Here is a 23,186-nt window from a genome sequence, read left to right as displayed (position 1 = left end):
AAAAAAGGGTACAAAAGCTGTCACTGTGGCTGTACCTTTTCAAAAGGTACACCTTTGTACCTAAAGAGTGCATATTAGTCCCTCAATTGGTACCAAAAGTGTACATATTAGCACCTAAATTGTAAATATTAGAAACCTTTTGAAGGGTACTGTCCCAGTGACAGCTTTTGTACCTTTTTTTCTGAGAGTTTATGATTAAATACTAATATGTTATTATATATGTAATTGTTACAAGTAATACATGTATCTAATAATAATAATACTACTAATAATTTAGTACCTAACGAATAACTACTAGAATATTAAAAATATATACCAGTCACAATTGGAATACATAGTCAAAACTGAATAGTTGATATCTGAATGACAGATCCCCATTGAAGCCAAAACATTTTAAATGGGTTACTAACAATAGAATAGTTACTAGTCGCTATTGAAATATGTACAAAATGCTGATTTCCAATAAATATGTAGGCCTATTAGTATTTAATAATAAGTAGGCTACTAGTATCTAAAAAAAGAAGTATTAGTAGGCCTATCTATTTAATAGGCACTAGTAGCTATAATATATGATTGATAGTATCTAATGAATAAGTACTAGGATTTTAAGGATCAAATGATACAATGGCTTGCCATTCTTATTTTTTATTCCCAAAAATTCAAGCATTACAGTGTTTATTATTTATTTATTTACAGTTGTTTTTTGTGCATTCACTCAAAGACACCTACGTAATATCCGTGTAGTGCACAGAAATCCTGCGTCATGCGCCGTTTCCATGGAGACGCGTCCACTGTGTCCCCACGCGCAGCGGCGTATGAATGGTGTATAAAACAGTTTGAAAACTTCGACTTTACGCTCTTTTAGTCATTTATATAGTTGGAAGACGTTGTCTTAGGCAATATCTCAGAGGTAAGAGTGATATGTTGCTTGCTTATTATAAACTGAACTGAGACTTTAAAAATTAAGACGGTTATTTTCAAAACAAACGGTTGCTATCTGCCTTTAGCACAAACATGCCTTATTGTACTTTTTTGAGGCCTAACGTTATGTACGTATTTTAATATTTGGCGACTTCTCTGAATATTTTACAGGAGAACTAGAGTGCTTTACACAACACAAGACATTTAACAGCTGATTTGTGAATAACCCTATCACTGAACACCAGTCAGTAAATAAACAACGAAGAGTGATATATATATATATAATCTTACAGGCCTTTCTCCAGGCTTTTAGATTACAGTTAACGTTAGATCTTTAAAATCATATGGTTTAGTTCCACAGAGAGATAGATTCCCGAAGTCCTCTAATCAGTCACAAACTTGGCTTTGTCATTTCATCTGATGCAGTGTCTCACAGACTTATTTTAACTGATCAAACCTGCTACCTTCCAAATTTCATCTGATCTGACGGGATCTGCAGTTTTAAACGATTTCCATTACTCGCAGACTCCCTGTCTTACCTTTTCATTTTCATCCTTCTTGTATTGCCTCCAAAACTGTCTGCTTTATTTCATACAGCACTCAACAAAACTGACAAGTTGGGAGCTGAATCAAAGCTTCAATAAAGAAGGAGGGCCTGCTGGTGTTGACAACTAAATGTGGAAATGGAGGGAGAGACATCAGCTTGGAAAAGATAAATAGTTTATGAGCTAGATATTTTTTGCTCTCGCTTCCTGACTTAGGCAGATTTATCCATATCTTCTGTCTAAGAAGAGACTATGAGAGAAGGCAATACTGCGATGCTGGGAAACTCAGAGAAAGTCCGTGCTAAAAGGTTCTTCTCTGATGTTCAAAATGTTTTTTTTTTTTTTCTGCCTCTGTTCATGCTTTTATTTACTTGGACCAAGAATGGCTTGGAGAAATCACAGAGCTCTAGACAGCATCATTAGGATGTTGAGCACATTTTGTAATTGAAGCTTCCCTGCTGTGAAGTCTATGTGTGCACATTTATATTGGTAAGGTTTTGTAATGTGATGATAAGCATATTACGTTTTGTGAAGGATCATGTGAGACTGAAGACTGGAGTAATGGTGCTGAAATTTCAGCGGTGCCATCACAGGAATAAATTACATTTTAAAATATTGGTTATTCCAAATTCATTTGATGTTGGGCATTAGAGATTCTATCAAAAACACTAAAATCATATAGAACCCAATATATAATTATGTTTTTGATATCCTCAGCTTCATTGTTTTCACTTTCCCTTGAACTTTACCCTTTTTATTTGACGTATAATTCACATTCATAGCACAAAAATAGTATATGGCTCGAGTTATGTGCCTAAGTTTAACATATAAAGGCACAATATGTACGATTTTGGGGTTAAAATATCAACAAAATCTATAAAAAATTATATATTTTGTTGACTTGTGTACTTGCAGTACATTATCCAAAATGTTTCCAACAATGTTTAAATCCAGAGAAATCAGCTATTTTAACCAGGGTAACGGCCCGTATCAACGTCATATCCGCGTTACCCTCGATTTACGGATTTACTTCCGTAGAAAGCATGGAAACACCAAAGACACCTTAATATATTATGCCTTTTATTAGACAGGTGAGCAACTGTTTGGCTACCTTTATCGACAGAAAACGAATCGTTATATAGCTCAAAACGGTTAGCCTTATTGATTGAATGTTTTGTTTTCTTGATTTACCGCGAGTAACATGTTTGTAGTAAAAGTAATACAGCATTTTCTCTGCCAGACAATGTACTTTAAAATTAATTGCATGCCGTCTAGCAACACATATCCAGCTTTTTTAAAATATTATATTCAAATACCGATCTAGTTCACTGCAGTGTGCAGTGGCCCCGCCCTGCTTCATACCACAATAATGTTAATAAAACTTTAATACATTAGCTCAACCATGAACATGTTTTCTGAGTCCCGTCGGATTGCTTTCCATCGGCTGTGTGGAGGTCAAGACGACAACTCCCATGATTCCACGCTCATTCACGACCTCATCAAGCTACGCATTTGTTGTTGTTTTGAAGAAGTGACCTCTAGTAGCGAAATGTACTGTGCCTTTAAAGTTAGGGACTTGATCAAATTGTGATGCTTATTTTAGCAAACACCTCTGAAAATAGAGTTTGTGGTTATTGTATGACTCTATCTCTGCCTTACTCTTACTGAAAGGTAAACGAGCACACAGAGGTATCAGTCTCTCAGGATGGCTGACCCAGGGAGCCCCGATCCTGCCCGTTCATCTTCCAGCATGTCCAAGCAGTCTGTCTCAAGGAAAGGTCACTCCAAGAGCAAGCGCATATCCTCCACACCGGTCCCCAGTGACGTCCCTTTAGAAGTGCCAGAGGTTGCAGGTATGAAAAAGAAACAATCGCCGTTATACAAGCAGCTCTCTGATCTGTCTGTTATTTACAACGTGCTGAAAAATGCATTGAATTTAGCATCATTATGTTTTTGCAATGGTGCCAAAAATATCAGCATAATGGTATAGTGATGCAGAAAGCTGTGACAGAAACTCCTTTAATGCCACTCAACGCTACCTCTAATGCACTCATACTTATTTTAGTTCTTTTATGAATTAGACTCTGTTGTGAGCACACACACAATCTGCAGTTAATACAACCCCATTTTCACATTTTCACTCCGACACTACTTTTATTTTTTTGTAAAGCCATAAAGTAGTGCAAGGTGGTTTCAGTAGGAAAGGAGCTGCAAATGGATTAGTTCTACCACAACCTAAATCTAGGACCTCTGCATCTAAGACCATTGTGCTTATTTTCACACTTCTTATTGTACTCACATTAGAGCTGCATGATTAATCGTTAAAAGATCACAATCGCGATTCAAACATCCACGTGATCTTATTCCTAAGGGACAACGATTCGGCTGTGTCTAATAAACCTTTGACAAGTACAATCACTGCGAACACTCAAATCTGTATCATTATGTCGGTGTTACAATAATACTTTTCACAGAAGTACTGGGATAAAAGTTTATAGTCTGGATATAAACACTGATGTGTACAGTAGTGATCAAAATAGAGTAAATTACCTTTTAAAAAGTAAATTGACGCTTCAAATAAAGATTGTATCTATTACACCAGTACGTTGCGACATGTGACTGTTAAAAAATGTGTTTGTCATTAGGTGTGTGTAGCGCCGCTTCAGGTCGCACACACGTATTGAATCACTCATTCAAGTGATTTGTTCAAAAACACTGATTCATTCAGTAATGAAACAAGTGAGGTCTTGATGAGTGAGTCTTTGAATCATTCATTCAAACCGATTTAAAAAATATTATTAATTCAAATTATTTTAAAAAAATTTAATTAGTAGGCTATGCAGCAATTTACATTTTGTCCGAGACTCTGAACCTCTAGTAAATAATTTTTTTTTTTTTTTGTCTATTCAGAATCGTGGGAGGAGTCGTGTTTCAAAAAAATGGTTATTCTCAATTTAACTCGAATCGTGCAGCTCTAATTCACATTTTGGCATTCTAAAACTTTGTGCTTGATATGTTTTACTTATTCGCTTTTTTGGTCTGTTGTGTTTTTGGGCCCCACATAAAAACAAAGTTATTGCAGATGAACCATCGTTTTATTATTCTGCTCTTTCCACAAAACTGTAAAGGTCATCTAAACCTGAATTCTGTTGCAAAATGTTTTCAAATCTGAAATTAGACAGTTGTTTGAATTATTTTTCGCATGATGTGTTTATGTATGTTTTTTTTTTTTTTTTTTTTAGTTGAGCTTGAGCTTGAGAAAGAGAAGCCTGTCTCAGAGGTGGATGTTTCAGCAGAAGTAGTAGATTCCTACACGAAACGGCTGGTAATTCACTCATACATGCTAAATTACAAGCCTTTAGGCACAGACACTGATAAATCACCTCACAATGATTGGGATTCTTATCTGATTATATTCTGCAATTTATAATTTTCCCCTCGCGCCTGCGGTCCTGGTTTACTAATCAGTGCTTTCATATCTGCGTTATTGAGTTCTTCTAATGATATGAGTGAATATTTCATCCGCTCTCCACATGCTCCGTGGGCTTAAAGGTCTTGTTTGGACCGCGTTCACGTACAAGACCTCATCATCGATCACACAAATCTGGATGATGGCAGCAAGCTAGTGCAAGAAACACTGTTAAATTCCACCCAATGGTCTTTAAAATAGAGGAAGAAGAGAAGCATATTGTTGAACAGTAATTTCCGTTACAGGCTCATGCATACGCATGACGAGGTCTTTGGCTTAAAAGATAGATAACCCCTGGTCACAAATGATGGCTGATGCAAATAGCATGGGAGGAGGAGATGACTGAGAAAGTGAGGGGCGAGTGGGCAGAGCAAGCCAGCGAACTTATAGCATCTCTGTCCTTTCATCAATGAGGTTAATAGAATTAATTACAGCCCTCTGGCTGGAAAAAGGCAATGGCATTTACATGCAGTGGCTGAGTGTGTCCGCCCCTGCTGGGAGACCCTGTAGAAAAAGCAGGTTGTAATGACATTTGTTATAGTAATGCACATTCACTGACATTAGCCCTTTAGACAAATATCAATATGTTTATGGTAGTTATGTGATGCTTTTAGCATAGGGATATTCTTAATTATTAGTGTGTTGCGTCGTGTCACGCGACTTCTGATAGGATGATAGGAGTTTTTCATACAATTTGACATGCAAAATACTCTCGCATCATATAATTCAATTCAATTCACATTTATTTGTGTAGCGCTTTACACAATATATATCGTTTCAAACCAGCTTTATAGAAAATGCATGTCTCTACATTACAATTTAGAGTGATCTGTTATCAGAGGGGACTGTGTCCAAGTTATGTGTTTCAGAAATGTACATATACAAATCACACAGTTAGCTAACAATATATTAATTTAAAGGCAGATAAGGCAAAAACAATGAGCTCATTAGAGCAATAAATGCATGTTTTTTGCAAATGATTAGGAAGATATATAGAAAATTTAGCATGTTGATTCAATTTAATGTTAAGCCATTTCATGTTTCATCCAGTTTGGCCAGTCTGTGGTCTAACTGTAATCAGCTCACATCCTCATCTCATATTTTGCGTATTTATAATATTACAAAAAGTGTTGGGGAAAGGTACTTTTAAAAGTGATGCATATTAAGTTACTCTTAAAAAAGTAAATAATTTTGTTGCTGTTTATGGAAAATAATGCGCTTTTGCATGACTTTCTCTGGCTTGCTTTCTTGTTTTTTAAACAAAAGTCATTGTTTAGGTCTAAACAAACAGACATTGTTTAATAAAGTGAGATTAAATACATAAAGTATATTATTTAACATATTTAAAGGTGCATTGTGTAATATTTAGGAGGATCTGTTGACAGAAATGCAATATCATATACATAACTATGTTTTCAGTGGTGTATAAAGACCTTACTTAATGAACCGTTATGGTTTTATTACCTAGAATGAGCATTTCTGTCTACATATACCGCGGGTCCCCTTACAAATGTGCCGACATGTTTCTTCTACATTATGTTGTTCTTTGTGCAAAGAAGCTAGCTTAAGTCAGCGAATAAAACACTGACACAATTATGAACAATTAGCAATAATATTCGCAATAACATATCGTTTTACTGAATAATTAAGTAAACCTAATTTCTTAATTTATCTTTGTAAAGAAACCTCATTGCTGAACTGGCTACTCTCTGCTGTCTCAGACGATGACATATTTTCCTGTCGACCACCGTAACTTCTGTTGGTTGCAATTCGCAACCTCACCACTCAATGCCGCTAAAAATCACACACTGCACCTTTAAAATAGAAAACATTATATTTTATACATATTTTAAATTGTAATAATATTCCACAAGATTACTGGTTTTACTGTATTTTTTGATCAAATAAATGCATCCTTGGTGAGCATAAGAGAGTTATTTCAAAAACATAAAAAATCATACTAACCCTAAACTTTTGAATGGTTGTGTATTGTGTACATTTTTACAACATTTTGTCTCGAAATAAAAATAATTTTTTGCTATAATTCTCTAATATTTTTTTTTTCTTACAGAGAGATGCATTTAAACAGCATTTAGCATTGAGTGGAATATCAAAGGAGTCATGGACAGAGGAAAGTGAGCAAGCCTTGGATAAATTCATCTCAGACACTTCTGTCAGGCTTCTCATTGTCTACCATGACCCTTTCACCGGCCTACGCGTGGACTATGCCATGCCGGCTCAGGTATGCTGCAGCTCTATTTCAAGAAATGACATTAAACGTCCCCAATCAGAGCCTTTTGTGTCACAATCTCATAAAGACTGAAGATTATTCAGGGTTTGAACGTGCTAGTTTTTTAGAATAATATTTTGAGTTTAAATTTAAAGGTGCTTTGTGTAATATTTCTGAGGATCTATTGACAGAAATGCAATAAAAGATCCATAGCTATGTTTTCAGTGGTGTATAAAGACCTTTCATAATGAACCGTTATGTTTTTATTACCTTAGAATGAGACATTTATATCTCCATAACCGCGGGCACCCCCTTCTATGGAGGTCGACATATTGTGTCGTCATGTTTCTACCTTAGCTGACAGCGAACAAACTAGTGACTTTCGTCACTACCTTGAAAAAGACGTTTTCAGAGGTGTATAAAGACCTTACTTAATGAACCGTTATATTTGTTTTACCTTAGAATGAGCGGTTTCTGTCTACATACACCGTGGATCCCCTCACTATGAAAGTGCCGACATGTTTCTACAGTAGCCCTAAACGGACAAACGCGTTTCGTTACTATGTTGCTCTTCGTGCAAGGAAGCAAGCTTAGTTCAGCGAATAAAACACTTGACACAATGATGAACGAGTAACAATAATATTCGCAATAACATATAGTTTTACTGAATAATTAAGTAAACATAATTTCTTAATTTATCCTTGTAAAGAAACCTCATTGCTGAACTGGCTACTCTCTGCTGTCTCAGACGATGACATATTTTCCTGTCGACCACCGTAACTTTTGTTGGTTGCAACTTTAATGAAGGGACATGCAGAGCTTTCAAAATAAATGTGTTGTTCATGCGTTGTTCATTTCCAATGCATCTGGTGACTTGCCAGAATACCAAAGATCTCATTGTTTAACAGTGTTTGATGACCTCTGGTGATCCATTAGCACTCAACAACATGAATTTCCAACATTTTCTCTTTCCCACTTATCCATCTTACATCTCTTTCTCTCTCTCTCTCTCTCTCTCTCTCTCTCTCTCTCTCTCTCTCTCTCTCTCTCTCTCTCTCTCTCTCTCTCTCTCTCTCTCTCTCTCTCTCTCTCTCTCTCTCTCTCTCTCTCTCTCTCTCTCTCACTCACTCCCCTCAGGTGGTGGAGCAGATGTCCTTCTTGATCCGGGCGGAGGACAGTATAATCACTGAGGAGAGTTTTAGGAGCTCGGTGCAGTTTGGTTCTGTGAGGGGGGGTGCTATAGAGGGTCTCCTCAGGCTGATGAATGGCATTCACACACCTCAGGTCACCCTTAGCACTGCCTGGCCAGAGACCGCCAAGAACAACTACTCTGTAAAATTGCACCGCTTCATTACTAAACTTACAGGTAATGACAGATAGTCACAGCACCATTTAGTGTGGGCGCTCCAAAGACGGTAGCATACCAGTAACCTCCTGTATACGCTTGCATGTTATTTGCCATCACCTTACAGTTTGCACAGCATTAAATAACTGTATTGAAATGCATGAATAACACTTGAAAGGGGGGCCATGAGGGTGCCAAGGCTGTTTTAAAATCGTCTTTGCTGAATAAAAAATTTGCTATAGGATTTACTTTGAAACTATTTTCACTCAGAAATTCCTTATCAGTTTCACATATACTTTCAGAGGAATGACATTGAATTAAATGTGTAATGTTTAAGTAGAAAGACTGAAATAAGAATTTTCCTATAAAACATATTCCGATAAGCTTTATTTACAACTATTCACATAAAGTCTTTGATTAACATCTCAAACTCTTTCAAAAACACATTTTGCTCAGAACTTTTCTTTTGCATTGAAAACCTGTTGCAGAGGGCAGCCCAGGTGCTTCGTTATTTACATACCTGTACGCTCATTGAAGTTCATTGACTACCATTTTCTATTCACATATTACATATCACAGGTTATTGATCCTTCCTCTCATCCATATTGCAGCCGACGGCTTCTTTCATATTTGTTTCTTTCACATTAGGTTGAGCCTAAGCACTACTGACCTGAGATCAGATTCCTATTTTGTATTGTGATTTACTCTCCATCAGCTTAACAGGCATAGCTGATTCAGAATCAGTGCTTTTCTGGGGTTTTTTTTGCACAATGACTGAGCTCCCCCCACCGTCAGCCATTCAGAGGTAATCACCTGGCACAGTGGAGCACCGTGATGGTTCAATTATTATTCTCATCAGTCCAATCAGCACACCCACATCACCCAGAGCAGCACAAGTTTGACTAAACAGAAATAACACAGCGACCAATCACAGGCTCTTTTTACACGAGGAAAGGCACTGCCGCAGTGCTCCTGGGTAATCAGAAAGACGTTCGGCAGTTTTAACAATTGCCTTTTGGTTCTCTTCTTTTAGCACATCGTTCAGTAGATCTTGTTCAAGGCGTTTGGCCAAGGCCAAGAAATACATTTCAAAGTCAATGGAGATGTATATACAGATGTATATACGGATCCAAAGGCAACTTTGCATTAAGCTAACAAATAACAGTGAGGTCACAAAGTGCTCTTCAGTGATATATTCAGCTGGTTAAGTGGTATATTTTAGAGAGAATTCAGATTTGAAATGAAAGGATTGAGTAAACGCCACAGATATATTGATGTTAGCCATGCTTTTTCCAAAAATAACGTCCCAAGCTTTGTTCATTCTTACTCTATGAGCTAAAGCCTTGGCAATTCATCTCTCTTATTCACCAAAGCTGAAGAATTTGTGCTAAAATTTGTGCTGAATAAATATAGACACTGTATACCCCCTCCTACACTAACAAAAAGACGCCTTACACTCTGTAGGATTAGACACACAAATACACACGCACACAGTGTTCGCCTCCCAGCCAGCTGACTCATTCACTTGCCTTTTTTTTCTTTTTTTGATGTCTCATTATTTTCCTTCTGGTGTATCCCGTTTGCTTGTCTTTGTTCTCCCTGTAAAGGCCAATCGAATGCTGTCATTGTGTTCCTACACTCTCTTTATTTCTATGTCTCATTTCTGCCGTCACAGAACGAAGCAGCTCGTCTAACTTGCACACACTGGCCTTGTTCCTTTTATTCTTTTCATTTCTCAATAAGCTTTGCACTTTTTGCATCTCACTCTCTTTCTTCTGTCACCCTCCATCAGACTTTTTCTTCTTCCAGCAATTTCTTGTGACAGACCACTATTATCTTTTTATCTGCTGTTTAAATGGGTTGCAGCGAGCACCGTTTTGATGTCCGGCATGGAAGGAGCCGCAGATACTGTAGAAAGCTACAGCAGTGGTAAAAAACTGTGACTGCTGACATGTGCCACACAGCCATAAAAGCTTAGCAGTAAACTTTTATCATGTTTCTATTATATGCTCTTGTGTTGATTCACTTCACCAGCATGCAGAGCACTGTAACGTGGGCCGGATTTGCTGTCTACAGCAGTAAGAAATGAGGAGTGACATGATGGATGTGATGATGAGCTGTGCTGTACATAGTGTTGCCAGTATGGATGACTTTGACTGATCAGATTACTGATGTCCAGCTATTGTTCTTCTCCACAGACAGCAGATTTAAACATCTAGGCAGCACAGTGCTCTACGTCCCTCTGGAGGCTCTGCAGCACCGCCCAGAGGAGGCCATCGTGAACAGGAGTCTGGTGCAAAGGCTGGAGAGTAAGAAAGCGTCCGTGTGTGTATGCATGGGTGCTTGTGTGTGTGAAAATGGGGGTGTGAGGGCTTGAATAATTTCTGATAGAGTGGACTGTGAGGAATGAACAGTGTGAATAGTACATAAGACGCAGGAAATTATATCTACCGTGACAGTCCGTGGCTGGAGCCTGTGAGTGTGATTTACACAGTAACCACTGCTGAAGGGCAAAAATAAAGGGCTAATTCAATTCAACACTGCCATGCTGCTCTAAGAGAGTTAAAGGAGTCTTTATTAAATTTGGTGGTCCTGAAGGGGTCCAGGGTTAAAAGGACATTCTGTGGGCAGTCGGTGGTGTTGGAGGAAAAGGTATTTTAGAAGTTAACTTTGGAAGAAAACTGCAGGACACAGCATGACGGATACCCCACTCAGGGTCTTTTACAGCAGGCGGCAGAGCAGAGACTGTTTGTCCTCCCAAGTGCTTTTATTTTACATTTCTCCACTGTGTTAAAGTCCCTTTCTTAATACACGTTCAATTTAACACCAGTTCCGTTCACACAAATTCACATTCTTGCATGAGTCATCAGTGCTTGTTATATGCCGTTTGTTGTCGGTAAGATTTTTTTTATGTTTTTGAAAGTCTATTATGTTCACCAAGGTAAACAGTAAAACAGTGATATTATAAAAATCTCATTACAGTTTACAGTGGACTGTGAGCAAACTGACTGCCATTTCTCTTCTTAGTCTTTCATTCAAAATATTCACAAAAATCTAACCATTATTGAAGTGAATTAACACAAAATATAAAAGTGGAATAAATTAAATAAATATGGTTTCTAGAAAATATGTGCGCCAAAATGATTGGTTTTCTAAATTCTAATGAGTAAAAATTAGTTACTAGTATATTCTTATTCATATGGTATGTTTTTATGTTCATAAAACATCCTTAGTAAAGAGAAGCAGTTAAGTGATAGTCATGACTTCCTGTTTTACTGGGCTCTAAATATAAAGTGACACACAGGCTAAATTCCAATAGTCATCCATCACTATGGGAAAGACCTGAGAATACATTAATCATGTTGATTTGACATAAGATTTTTGAGCTACACAAGTCATGAAATGGTTTTAGAATAATGGTTTATTTGTTCAAATTCTCATTTCCATTATCTGAGCAATAATTAAGAAGTTTAAATAAACAAAGCGTGTATGCTGAATACAATAGGTAAAATAGGTGACAATCTAAAAAAAGCATGTCACAAACCAGACGCTAATTTGCTTGCTACTCTTGGTAGATGGCGTTTGTCATTGTGGAAACGATCCGGCTGCGTCTGTGTTGTTCTTTAATTTGCACGTAGACATGTAGACATGTCATACACGCAGCATATTTTGCATATTACATATATTTTGCATCACATAAAACACAGAAATATTGATGATTTTGGGCATATTTATACCTTAATAGGGCAACATTGTTTTAGGGTGTTGTATGTGATTCAGCATTACTAAATCTTGCCAGTAGTTAACAGTCTTTTAATGCTGGTTAATGTAAGTTAGTCACAACCAAAATGGCAAATAGCTGTAGATTTACCACTGGGTTGTGATTCTCTCCAGGGTGAACTTGACGTAAAGTGAAATTCAGTATTCAGTTGCATTCAGAACAGAACGGAGGATAATACACCCTTATTGGAAGCTAAAAGCATTAAAATTAGCCAAATTATGTAATTAAAGATCACGCAAGGGGTGCGCAGAACTTTGAAAATGATAGGCATTTAAATACAATATAATGCAGCACCTTACAAACCAAAACTCACTCTCTCTCTCTCTCTCTCTGTCTCTCTCTCTCTGTCTCTCTCTCTCTCTCTCTCACTCTCTCTCTTCTCTCTCTCTCTCTCTCTCTCTCTCTCTCTCCCCGCAGTGGTGATGATCCACTGGACACGTCAGATAAAAGCAGTGCTCAGCGCTCAATCCGTGAGCGACATGGGAGACACCTCAGGCCCGCTGGAGGAGATCTCTTTCTGGAAGAGCCGCTGTGCTGATCTGGACAGCATTAGTAAGCAGCTGCAGAAACCTGGAGTCTGTCATATACAGGCCATTCTTCAGCTCTACACATCAACCTACATCCCACCCTTCTGTGAACTAGCCAAGCAGATCCAGGTACAGCCCAGTACCTACCTACTTGTGTATGTGTGTGTGTGTGTCCATGAGTGTGTGAAAAACTGTGCAGGGCTTCATGGCAGGAATTGAGCCGAGGGGTAATGGGCTGAACAAGAACATTCTCTGCCTGTTGATGATTTATATGCGCCTTCTGAGCGTCTTCTCCTCACCCCTCGGAAATGAGGCCGTCTCACATTCACTCTTCGCTATTAAGAGTTGGCCCGGCTTCTCATTTCAGCGAGAGACGGAGCCTGTCTGTCAGCTCTACTGCAGCGCTTGGTGTCGCACCCTCATTGCCCTTTAACACTGATTTTAGATCAGTTTATGGTTGTTCTTATAATGACTCAGGATTGGGGTTTAGATAGAGGAAGCTGGTCCTGCATCAGTGTGGAGTACACATGTCCCTTTTTCTGATTGTCATGCCTCCAGTTTCATTCTGTGCAAAACAGCAAGGCTGCAGCAACTGCCATCCTTAATTTTAAACAATCTCCAAAGCCTCTGAAAAAAATCAATGTGACCAGTGTGAAATAATTAAACATCAGCTCTATTTGACCTTCAGGGGCACCCATGGCTGCTTGTAATAGTGACGTTGTAGAGTCAGCTGTGTGCCTGATCACTGTCCCATAACAGCCAATGTTGTGTGTCAATGATGGCACTCACTTTACTTGGGTAAAACCCTTTAAGCTTATTCAGATGTCGCTGAAGTTGACCTTAACTGTCCAAATTGACTTCAGGGGCCAGTTGCATAAACATAACCACTAAGTTAAGACTTTAGTTGTGTCCCAACTGACGCACTATACACTTATACACTATATACTTGTGCACTATGTACTCAACCGGGTAGTGTAAAACTTTATAAGGTTATTTTGTCATTCAACAACTCCCTCCCTATGAAGTGTCCAACATTCTACGCTTCGTTTTTCTCGGCTAATTAAGTGCATCATATGGGTATTTAAAGTGCACTTTTTCTTTTTTGAATTTTCAGTGTTAACACACTAATTGTACTAGAATAGTGCATTAGTACTAGAATTGTGTCTTAAGAACTAGTTTAGGTAAAGTCCCGATTATCTTGATAGTTCTACAGATTTTCCTGTGGTGTGATTGAATCTGCTCGGAAGAATGTCGGGGCCACACCGATCGCAAATCATAAATATCCAACATGTTAAATATTTACGACCTGAAATCCTGTTGTGTGGGAGGAACCCCCGAGGACAAACGTGCACACACTCTGTAGATTGTCACGTGGAACAATACCAAATCAGAAAGTGAGCTGCCGGAAGACGAAAGCAAAACACTAGTTCATCCAAACCTTTTTCGTTTTTGCCCCGCACATTTTCTGTAAAAAGCAGTCCAAATTCTATTATCGCCATTTCTTCTTGCCCATCGTCTGCCATGATTGTTTACTCTTAAGTCACATTTGTCTGCAAGAGATTTCTCGAGATTTCCCGTGTTCACAGTCGGGACTCTGGTTGTTTGTGAATGGAGTCTGTTAGTGTATGTTGTGCTGTTGTTGTCACATCGCGGCACTCCACACACTATAGGAACAAAACTGTTAAATATATGATTTTTAAAAATCTTTTAGTGTTGGCCAGCCTTAAGTAGTTATTACAACTGACCTAGATGAGTAAAATCGGTGCAATGTAAAATTAAAACTAAATTATGTGATTTGGTTTTGGTGGTGTTAAGTGGTGTCTGACTGTTTATCTATTGTCTTTTGTCTATCTCTCTCACTCTATCGTCTGTCTGTCTGTCCTCTCTCCTTATCTAACATCTGTTTGTCAGTGTGCCTAATGTAGTTTTGTATTTCTACTTGTTGGGGCCCCAGGAAGAGTAGCCTAGGTAGTGGCTAATGGGGATCCGAATAAACTAATCTATCCATCCAGCTATCCATCCATCCATCCCTGTCTGTCTGTCTATGTGCCTGTCGGTCTATCTGTCTGTCTGTTTGTTGAAGTAACATTGTTTTTTGTTTTGTTCTCCAGGAGAGCACTTTACAGGCTCAGTCAAACGTCTCATTCCTGTCCTTACTGAAAGAGCCTTGTGAGGAGCTTGCTCAGCTTAAACCTTGTGAGATTGTACCCAAACTCGCTCACATCCTCAACCTCATTCGTGTGATATGGGTCAACTCCAGCTACTACAACACCCGTGACAGGATCACAGCTCTATTATCCAAGGTACACCATTTTACCAAGAACCTGATTAATTCAGGAACACTACTACTACTGTGTGTTAGCTCAGAGATACACCGTGGTTAATTCCGCCTTGGCTTCGTTTTGAATCACTTTTAAAGATGGAATTATTTTCAAAAACGTTACTCTGATATTATCTTCTTGCTAATTGAACTGTTGTTTAAAAGCTCACAATTACTCATGTGATATTGCTAAAATATTGTATTATATTATGCAGTGTTTTTCCTGGCTCAAAATGAGGCGGAGGTGGTAAAATCGTAATATTAGGGGGGTCCGGGGGCATGCCCCCCGGGAGAAAATTTTGCACATTTTAAAGATAAATGCATTAATCTGGTGCACTCCGCACGTCATTATGGAACGTTTTCACGCTCAAAATTAGGTGGTAAAAAAAAATCCAGATCATGTGTACACATGAAAGTGTACCGCGCCTTCAACTGGCTGAAAAAAAACACTTTTTACAATCATGTTTTTTTTTTTAGGTATTTTAATAATCAGATAATTTGATTTTATTTTCAGTTCAGAGGCTAACGTGACTCCCCATCACTCTGAGTCAGTGCCTGAGAAAAAACACTTTGTACCTGATTCAGAATCTGCTGTCAGATGAGATGTTGTCAGGCTATGTCAGTGTCATTATTCTAACGTTATTTTCGTAACTTATTTCGAAATAAAGTTTCCTCACCTCAGAAAAACTAACTTTCCTGTCCTGTCAGATGTTACTGAGCTGGTAACATCTGACAAGCCCTGTATATCACTTGAATGTAAATAAAGCGCAAAAAAAAAACTACTATGCAACGTAAATTAATAAGCCATGAAATTGCAAAACAGTAGTAAATTACGTGCCTGCTAAGTTACTTGTGATAGCTTATTTTATAAAAACGCTAGAAAAATGTTGGACTCGCAGCAGAACCGTGTCTGTGGAAAAGAGGTATCTAATCATGTGATTCCCTGACTTGAGTTTTGTCGAGAGGCGGAGGTGGCCCGAAATTTGACGGAGGCGGCCGCCTCATAATTGTCTATGCTGGAAAAACCCTGTTATGGAATATATAAACCTTTTATTTAGTATGATAACATCGTATGCACATTCTACAAATGCAAGTCGCCTGTGCGAAATGATTGAGAACAGGAATACATTATATCAGTATTTCCCAATCCTGTTCCTTGAGGCAAACCAACACTAAACATATTTTAACTCTTCTTAATAAAACACACCTGATTCAACTCATCAGCTTGTTAGTAGAGACTCCAAGACAAGAAATATATGGGTCAGATAAGGAAGACATCCAAAATGTGCACTGTTGATGTGCCTCCAGGAACAGGGTTGGGAAACACCGCACTTCACTTATATGTTAGGTTATCTCTTTATAATATCACATGAATCAATTGATTTTTCAATGCTCTGAAAATGAAGACTGATCCACTACACCTTTTTATTGTTATGCACAACCCTTTGTCTCTAGGAAATCAATCACTTCAGTTCTTGCATTATTTTGTATGAATCAGCTAATCTCTCATGCTCAGAGGTTTTCCCTCAATCCACTCACACAGATCTATACAGTCATATTAGTACCTGCTGTCTGGATCCCTCACCCCCCCCTACTCTGCTTCCTGCACATCAAAGTTCGGATTGCTTTTGGCTCCGCCACATAGATAAGCCATCAGCCACAGTAGCGTAGCACATGTAACACGTGTTCTTCAGATCAGAGGAGCGGGGCCTTGCGTCTCTACCTCACCCGCTCGCATCGGTTCACTTGCTTTTCATTTCCATCCCGGGCTCCTTGAGAGCATCAGGGAAACCGTTTAACCTTCTGTAATTACGCTCTGACCCTTCCTCTGCAGGAATCACATGGTACTACTGCCACTTTGTTTCTCTCTTTTTTTTTTTGTCCGTTTCATTTTTCTTTTTTTATCTTTTTCATTCTTTTCTTTGAAAGCACATCAAGGCAAATCGGACTGCTACAAAAACATTTGGTCTAATTGTTTCCTGAGGGGTGAGACCGTGCGCACACACTGAAATGCCCGCATTAAATCAGCAGTTGTTTTCCAAAGGGCCACTTTTATTCTCTGAGATCAGATTTGCACCTTTGACCTGCATGTTTAATGAGTTCAAGTCTGGACAATATTTTTTTTCCCCTTTTGTTTCCCTTATGTTCAAACTTAAAGGGATAGTTCACCCAACAATGACATTTTGTCTTACCCTGATTTACCATGGTAAGACTATTATTAGTGTTTATGTTTTAGACATGTCGGGATGGTTTTCGCGGGAAATTGCATACATGCGTCATTTGTCCGTGCGTGTCTTGACTCTCGTCATATCCATAATGGTGTGTGAGTGACAGAGGTTAGTTGTCACAATTAGCGAGAAAGGTTGACATGGAGCAGTTAAATCTCCAACCTCCGGGGAACCACTTGGTTAAAAAAATAAAAAAGGCAGAACAGAGGAAAGTCTGCTGGCAAAAAGAGACCGCGACAGAGCTCGTAATAAAACAAGAATCAACATTAGCTTGGTTTTTCAGAGATGGAGAGAACTGAAGGATTTGAAATGTTGTAAAAGCGACGCAGAGATGATGATGTTTTTATCACTCGACAGGTGAGTAAGGTATTTTATTAAACAGATAAATAGCCATATAGCTCTCTAACAGAGTTCACTGTAAAGCAGTATTTATTGTGGAGGGTTTTTTCATTATGGTTGTTGTAGCACTGTGCTGGAATTTATTTTCAACGCAGTACCATAGCCATTAATGGGTAATCATAATATAGTAACATCTTCAGCTAGTCAGCTTGAGATCTTTTCCATATAAACTGGTTAAGCCTTAGTGGTGAATGTTTTATGAGAAGTTAGATGATCATATTGATCTGCATAGTCACGCAGAGCTGAAGCACAACCATAACAATGTTCTTCTGTAAAATGCATGCAGTTTTTTTTTCTTCTAACCAAGGGCCAAAAGTTACTTGGTGTACCTTTCATTTTCTCTTTTTTGTCTATGCAGTAAAAGACAGTGTGGTTCAGTATTGTTTTGGCTATCAGTGTATAGACAAAACAGTTAAATCTTCTAAGTTGAAGTTGAAGAAGAAAGTACAGTAAGTTACAGACACAGGTTTAGAATGACCTGGAAAATGATTTCCAGGGAGACGTATATAGCGGTGACAGGTCGAGTTGCAGACATACGTACAATATAACGGTGTCCTGCATCATTTTGCATAATTTTTTTCAGTTTGCGCAATGTATTTTTTACATGTGTTCTTATTTTTACATCTGTGACCGCAATACTTTCGGTGGGAATTTAATCCCATAGCCACCCTCTAACCAAAAAGAAATATCCAGAGCCTTTCTTTTAATCTGTCAGAAATGTACTTCAGTTCAGCCACAACAGTGTAATTTTTTATGCAGTGTTACCCAGGCCAAATGCCTGCGGTTCAGTCAAGTGAGCTCTCTGCACTTTGTTCTTACCTTGTCAAATACACAGAATATCTGATGTGAAAGTTCTATTGTGTTAGGTCAGTGCTTGTGCTATGAAAACGGCTTAAGTTATGCCATAATGATTTTTGAAGTGAAAGAAAGTTCTCTTCTCCCGCAATGGAAAAAAAAAAGCCTTCATCAGTTTACATGCATTTTTTTTCTACTGGGAAATTGAATTTCTATTTGCCTGAGTGAAAGATTCCAGCGACTGATATAGGCACTCTCTGGAGATTTTTATGTTTTTATTGTTATTCTATGAAATAATGTTGCCATTTTTCTCACGGCTGTTCCACCATGCCATGAATGTACTGTGAGTTTAAATCACCCGCTAAGCTCCATTAATACTCAGTGACTTGGATCTTGTACCTGGTTCACAGATTTGGCCCACGCTCCTATAGGACTGATGGGGGATCAACAACCCCTGACCAAATTTCGATATGAAACATTTCAGAAGAAATTGAGGAAACTGTTCTAAAATCAGAGTGTAACGATGATTTCTATCAACGGCCATATACAAATACATCTAAATGGACTGTGAAGTCCACCCAGTGCTCTGTTTTCATTGGCTGCGTGCAATAGCGTGTTAGCTGTGCTGTGTTTAATGAAGGTGAAATGGGCCCTGGTATTTGCACTTTTTTTAGACTTTAGAGGGTTTCTCCCCCTTCAAGATGTAAAATAACATGGGAAACCTGATTATTTCAGCAGGGAAACATTTTATTGTGCTTGCAGTGAGGAAGGAAAGAAAGAAAGAAGGCGGTAGAGAGAAAAGACGTGGAGCAGAACTTGCTTTCTTGATTCAGTTTCCAGTCAGAGGTTTCCAGCTAATAATTTCCAATCAGAGGGCATTTGAGTCACGATGTGTGTGTTTGTGCGTGTATTTGTATGTGTGCGTCACGACCGCCTTCCTTTGTCTCTCCCTAAGGGCTTCAGCATTTCTTTTATTTGTTTTTGGTTTGTTTCCCCCCCGTCCTATTTCTCCGAGCTGGTAGAGCCTACATCGAATTTAATATCATTTTCCAATCAGCCAGCGCTAGGGGCCATGGACTTTGGACTTGCGTGTGCTGTTACGTTTAATATAAAAGAGAAAAGTACAGAGGTAAAGAAAGAGTTCAAATATGTAAGGCCTTCAAAAGAATCATTTGTAATAATTATGCTGGCAGTCTGAGACTGATGTGCTAATTGTTATTTCCTACATGAGACTCACAGCTCTATATGCTTCCCACCGTCTTTTTGAAACACCATCTGCCAGGGTTTCTTAAAGCTCAACGCTTGTCATCTATTCTTACCTCTTACGTCCACCTAACCCTACTTTCAGCTCCATTGAGGTTTTTTTTTCCTGCACCAAAGTTAAGATGCGCTTCTCTGCTGATTTTCAAGAGCCGCTGTGACAGAAATGGAAGAAACGTCTCTGATTGAGCAAGGCCTTAGAAATCTCTTGAGACGCAGGCGTTGGGACATGTGTTGTCTTAAATTACAGAAGGTTCTTTTTTCTTTCAGTAAAGAGAGGAATGAAAAAAAAAAATATGAACTCATAAGCTGTTTAATTCTGTGGCTCTCTTAACCTTTTGCTTAAATGAGAATTTTGAGTCATTTACATATCAATTTAATTTCCTCTTGTTTTGTGCCTCCTTCATTAAAACAGGAATTTGCCCGGCACTGTAATCAGGGTGTAGTACACATTACTGCAGCATGGTGTGTGCGCGCGCACACACACACACACACACACACACACACACACACACACACACACACACACACACACACACACACACACACACACACACACACACACAACACACACACACTCTAACTCTTTTTTCCCCCACATATACACATTCTTTTTCCAATGATGTACTGTACACACGTAGAGCTACTCTCTCTCTCTCTCTATCTCTCTCTCTCTCTCTCTCTCTCACACATGTTCGTTTCAGTGCTCTATGGGGTTCCTCTGTTAAAAGAAACTGAAAATGAATGGGAATCTGTCGTTTCACATCCTCCACTATATACATCATCAACCATAATTACACTTTCTTCTCCTCTCTTCCTCTCTCCTCTTTGTTGCCTTCTCTTCATTCTTTTTTTCTTTGCCCGCTTCTATACAACGATCTCTGTTTTTGTAAGGCGCATACGTCTGAGTGACACCGGGCATAAAAGCCAAGGTTTTAACAGGAGTAAATCCTGTCTGATTCGTATAAAAGTCTGTACTCAGGGTTAATCTACACCTGAATGCAGAGCACATTACGGCACACACCTGTCTGTGCTTGCTTTGGTACAGTCAATATGGTTCTCTCAACAATCATTCATGTGCAAATCCTCACTTATGAGGCATGCAGTATACACAGACACATAGACAGATTCATACATGGATCACTGGGTGTTTAATTTAAATACAGTATCTATACTATGTGTGTGTGTTTTTTTGTTGTTGCAGATGAGTAATGAGATCATCCGTCTGTGCTGTCGGCAGATCTCTCTGGACAGGATCTTTCAGGGTTATGTGATCTCCAGCAAGCAGATTCTGAATGACTGTATCCAGTGCTGCCTGGCATGGAAAGAGCTCTACTTACACACCTCCCAGCTCCACCACAAGTACAGTAGCCCTAAATCATCTTGTCTCTCTCTCTCTCTCTCTCTCTCTCTCTCTCTCTCTCTCTCTCTCTCTCTCTCTATCTGAGTTCTCCTCTGTTCTCTACAGCACAGGAACACGACACTTAGAACTGCACTGGGATTGCACTGTGTTACAGCAGCACCTATTCACTTTACACGCCATAACTGAGATTTTCTACGGTCAGCAGTGCCATATGGAGTGCCGTATCTTTTTGGCTGCATGTGTACTATAACAGGATATGTGTATACTTGAGTAGTACTATGAGTGAGCATGTGTAACCATGTACAATATATTTGGTAATTTTGTTGCTCTAAACCCGCTACATTATTATTTTGTTATGCTCATAAAGCTGCTTCGCCAATCGGCTCTTGCAGTGTTGCCGTGTCCACTTATTATAGGCATCTTTGGGCTTGTTATTTTTGTACAATTTTTAAGTGACAACTTAGTTCAGCTGGAATATGTATGTGGCCTTTGTGCCAGTGCCACAGTTGTTTGAATGGAGAAAAGTCACTATGTAGCTATGCCCCTGTATACCATTCGAAACTTACAGACACCAAGTTTTTTTTATGTTGTTGTAAGAGTGCATTTATTTGATCAAAATGCAGTACAAATATTAGCTCAGAAGAAATCACTAAGAAAAGTAGTAACAATGACAAGAAAACTGTTGGGAATTAAGTTAAAAAGTATAGAGAGTATATAAAGAGAGAGTGCTCTATATAGCTAACATCATTGTGAATAATAAGAGTCATCCCTTATCTTATGCTTTTGAATTAATGCCATCTGGCCGACGGCACTGTGTTCCCTTATGCATGAAAAACAGGTCCAAACTATCTTTTATACCCCAAGCAATTCGATTTTTAAATTCTTCTAGTGTTGATTGGTCAGTGGTCAGAGGAGTCAGTTGGTCTGGTTATCCTAAATTAGATTTATTTGCTTTAAATTATTGTTTGTATATGCCAACTGTGATTTTTTAAATGTCTGTGTGGGCAAGCTGCAAACTCCTTTCCCTGCCAGGATTAATAAACTTTATATGTTTTGTGACAGCGTAAAAGTGTCACTTTTAGATCATTTTAACGCATCCTTGCAGAATACAAGTATTAATTTCTTTCTTTAAAAAAACAAACTTGTTGACCCCAAACTTTTGAACAGTAGTGTAAAATCTTTTTATTTGTATTTATTTTATAAAAATGTGACTGATATGGATTAATGCTAGTAATTTAGCACTTTTTCTAATTTAACAATTACAGTTACTGCTAATGCTTCTGCACTCATAATGTGTTTCTTTATATTAGGTTACTTATAACTAATAAGGCTAGCACTACTAACACAGCCAATATGCTAATACTGCTGCCACTGTTTGCACTGCTACTGCAATTCTCCTGTATTACTAGCTCTTCTAATACAACACATTCTTTGACTGCTAATGTGTTGCTACATTAGCACTGTTAATATAGTTCTCTTCATTATTATCCCTGATTATACATTGCTGCCACGGTTTCTGCTGTTAAGCAATACACGGTTAAGCAATTACCACCAATATCATTGCTGCACTCATGCTACCATTGACACCTCAGCTCTCACTAAAACCTTGGTTCTTACAGTATTTTGGTTGTCCACTCTAAATTCAGTTTCATGTTCAGCTAAGTGTTCTTCTGTCTGAGTCAACTGTACACAGATAGTCTTCCTTTCTATACAGCAGCTAATACAGAGCACACTCTCAGCCTATATTATTCAGTGCACACCCTGCTCTCTGTCTTTCAGCTTTATAGCCATTCCTCTCCCTGTCATTTCCTCCATCAGTGACTCAACCTAACCCACCCAGACATCTCAGCTTCCCCACACAGTACCTGCGCTCATGCTCTCTCTCTCTCTCTCTCTCTCTTTCTCGTTTTCGCAGTGGAAATGATACTGCTGCTAAATGAGAGTGCCAAAGCCATGCAGTGATTGCAGCCCTCCTGCCAAAAAGAACAGCATTTTACGGTGCG

The 23,186-nt window shown here is 38.6% G+C and overlaps 1 protein-coding gene across 2 annotated transcripts in view; it reads left to right on the top strand.

Moving 5' to 3' along the window:
* The first annotated feature begins 787 nt into the window (after positions 1–787).
* Positions 788–23,186, top strand: part of dnah2 (dynein, axonemal, heavy chain 2) — a 172,710-nt gene continuing 150,311 nt past the window's right edge. For both annotated transcript variants that reach the window (XM_077227513.1, XM_077227514.1), the window contains exons 1-9: positions 788–910; positions 3,138–3,319; positions 4,709–4,791; positions 7,007–7,177; positions 8,303–8,531; positions 10,709–10,819; positions 12,709–12,947; positions 14,930–15,121; positions 21,025–21,182. In XM_077227513.1, coding sequence (XP_077083628.1) covers positions 3,172–3,319; positions 4,709–4,791; positions 7,007–7,177; positions 8,303–8,531; positions 10,709–10,819; positions 12,709–12,947; positions 14,930–15,121; positions 21,025–21,182 — 1,331 coding nt within the window. In that variant the 5' untranslated portion in view covers positions 788–910; positions 3,138–3,171. The remainder of the gene's footprint in view (positions 911–3,137; positions 3,320–4,708; positions 4,792–7,006; positions 7,178–8,302; positions 8,532–10,708; positions 10,820–12,708; positions 12,948–14,929; positions 15,122–21,024; positions 21,183–23,186) is intronic.

This window comes from Siphateles boraxobius, unplaced genomic scaffold (genome assembly GCF_051911475.1).
Source record: "Siphateles boraxobius isolate OS27281-9 unplaced genomic scaffold, OSU_SipBor_1 130, whole genome shotgun sequence".
Taxonomy (NCBI): domain Eukaryota; kingdom Metazoa; phylum Chordata; class Actinopteri; order Cypriniformes; family Leuciscidae; genus Siphateles; species Siphateles boraxobius.
Note: the sequence above shows the minus strand (reverse complement) of the source record. Positions and strands in the feature narration are given on the sequence as shown.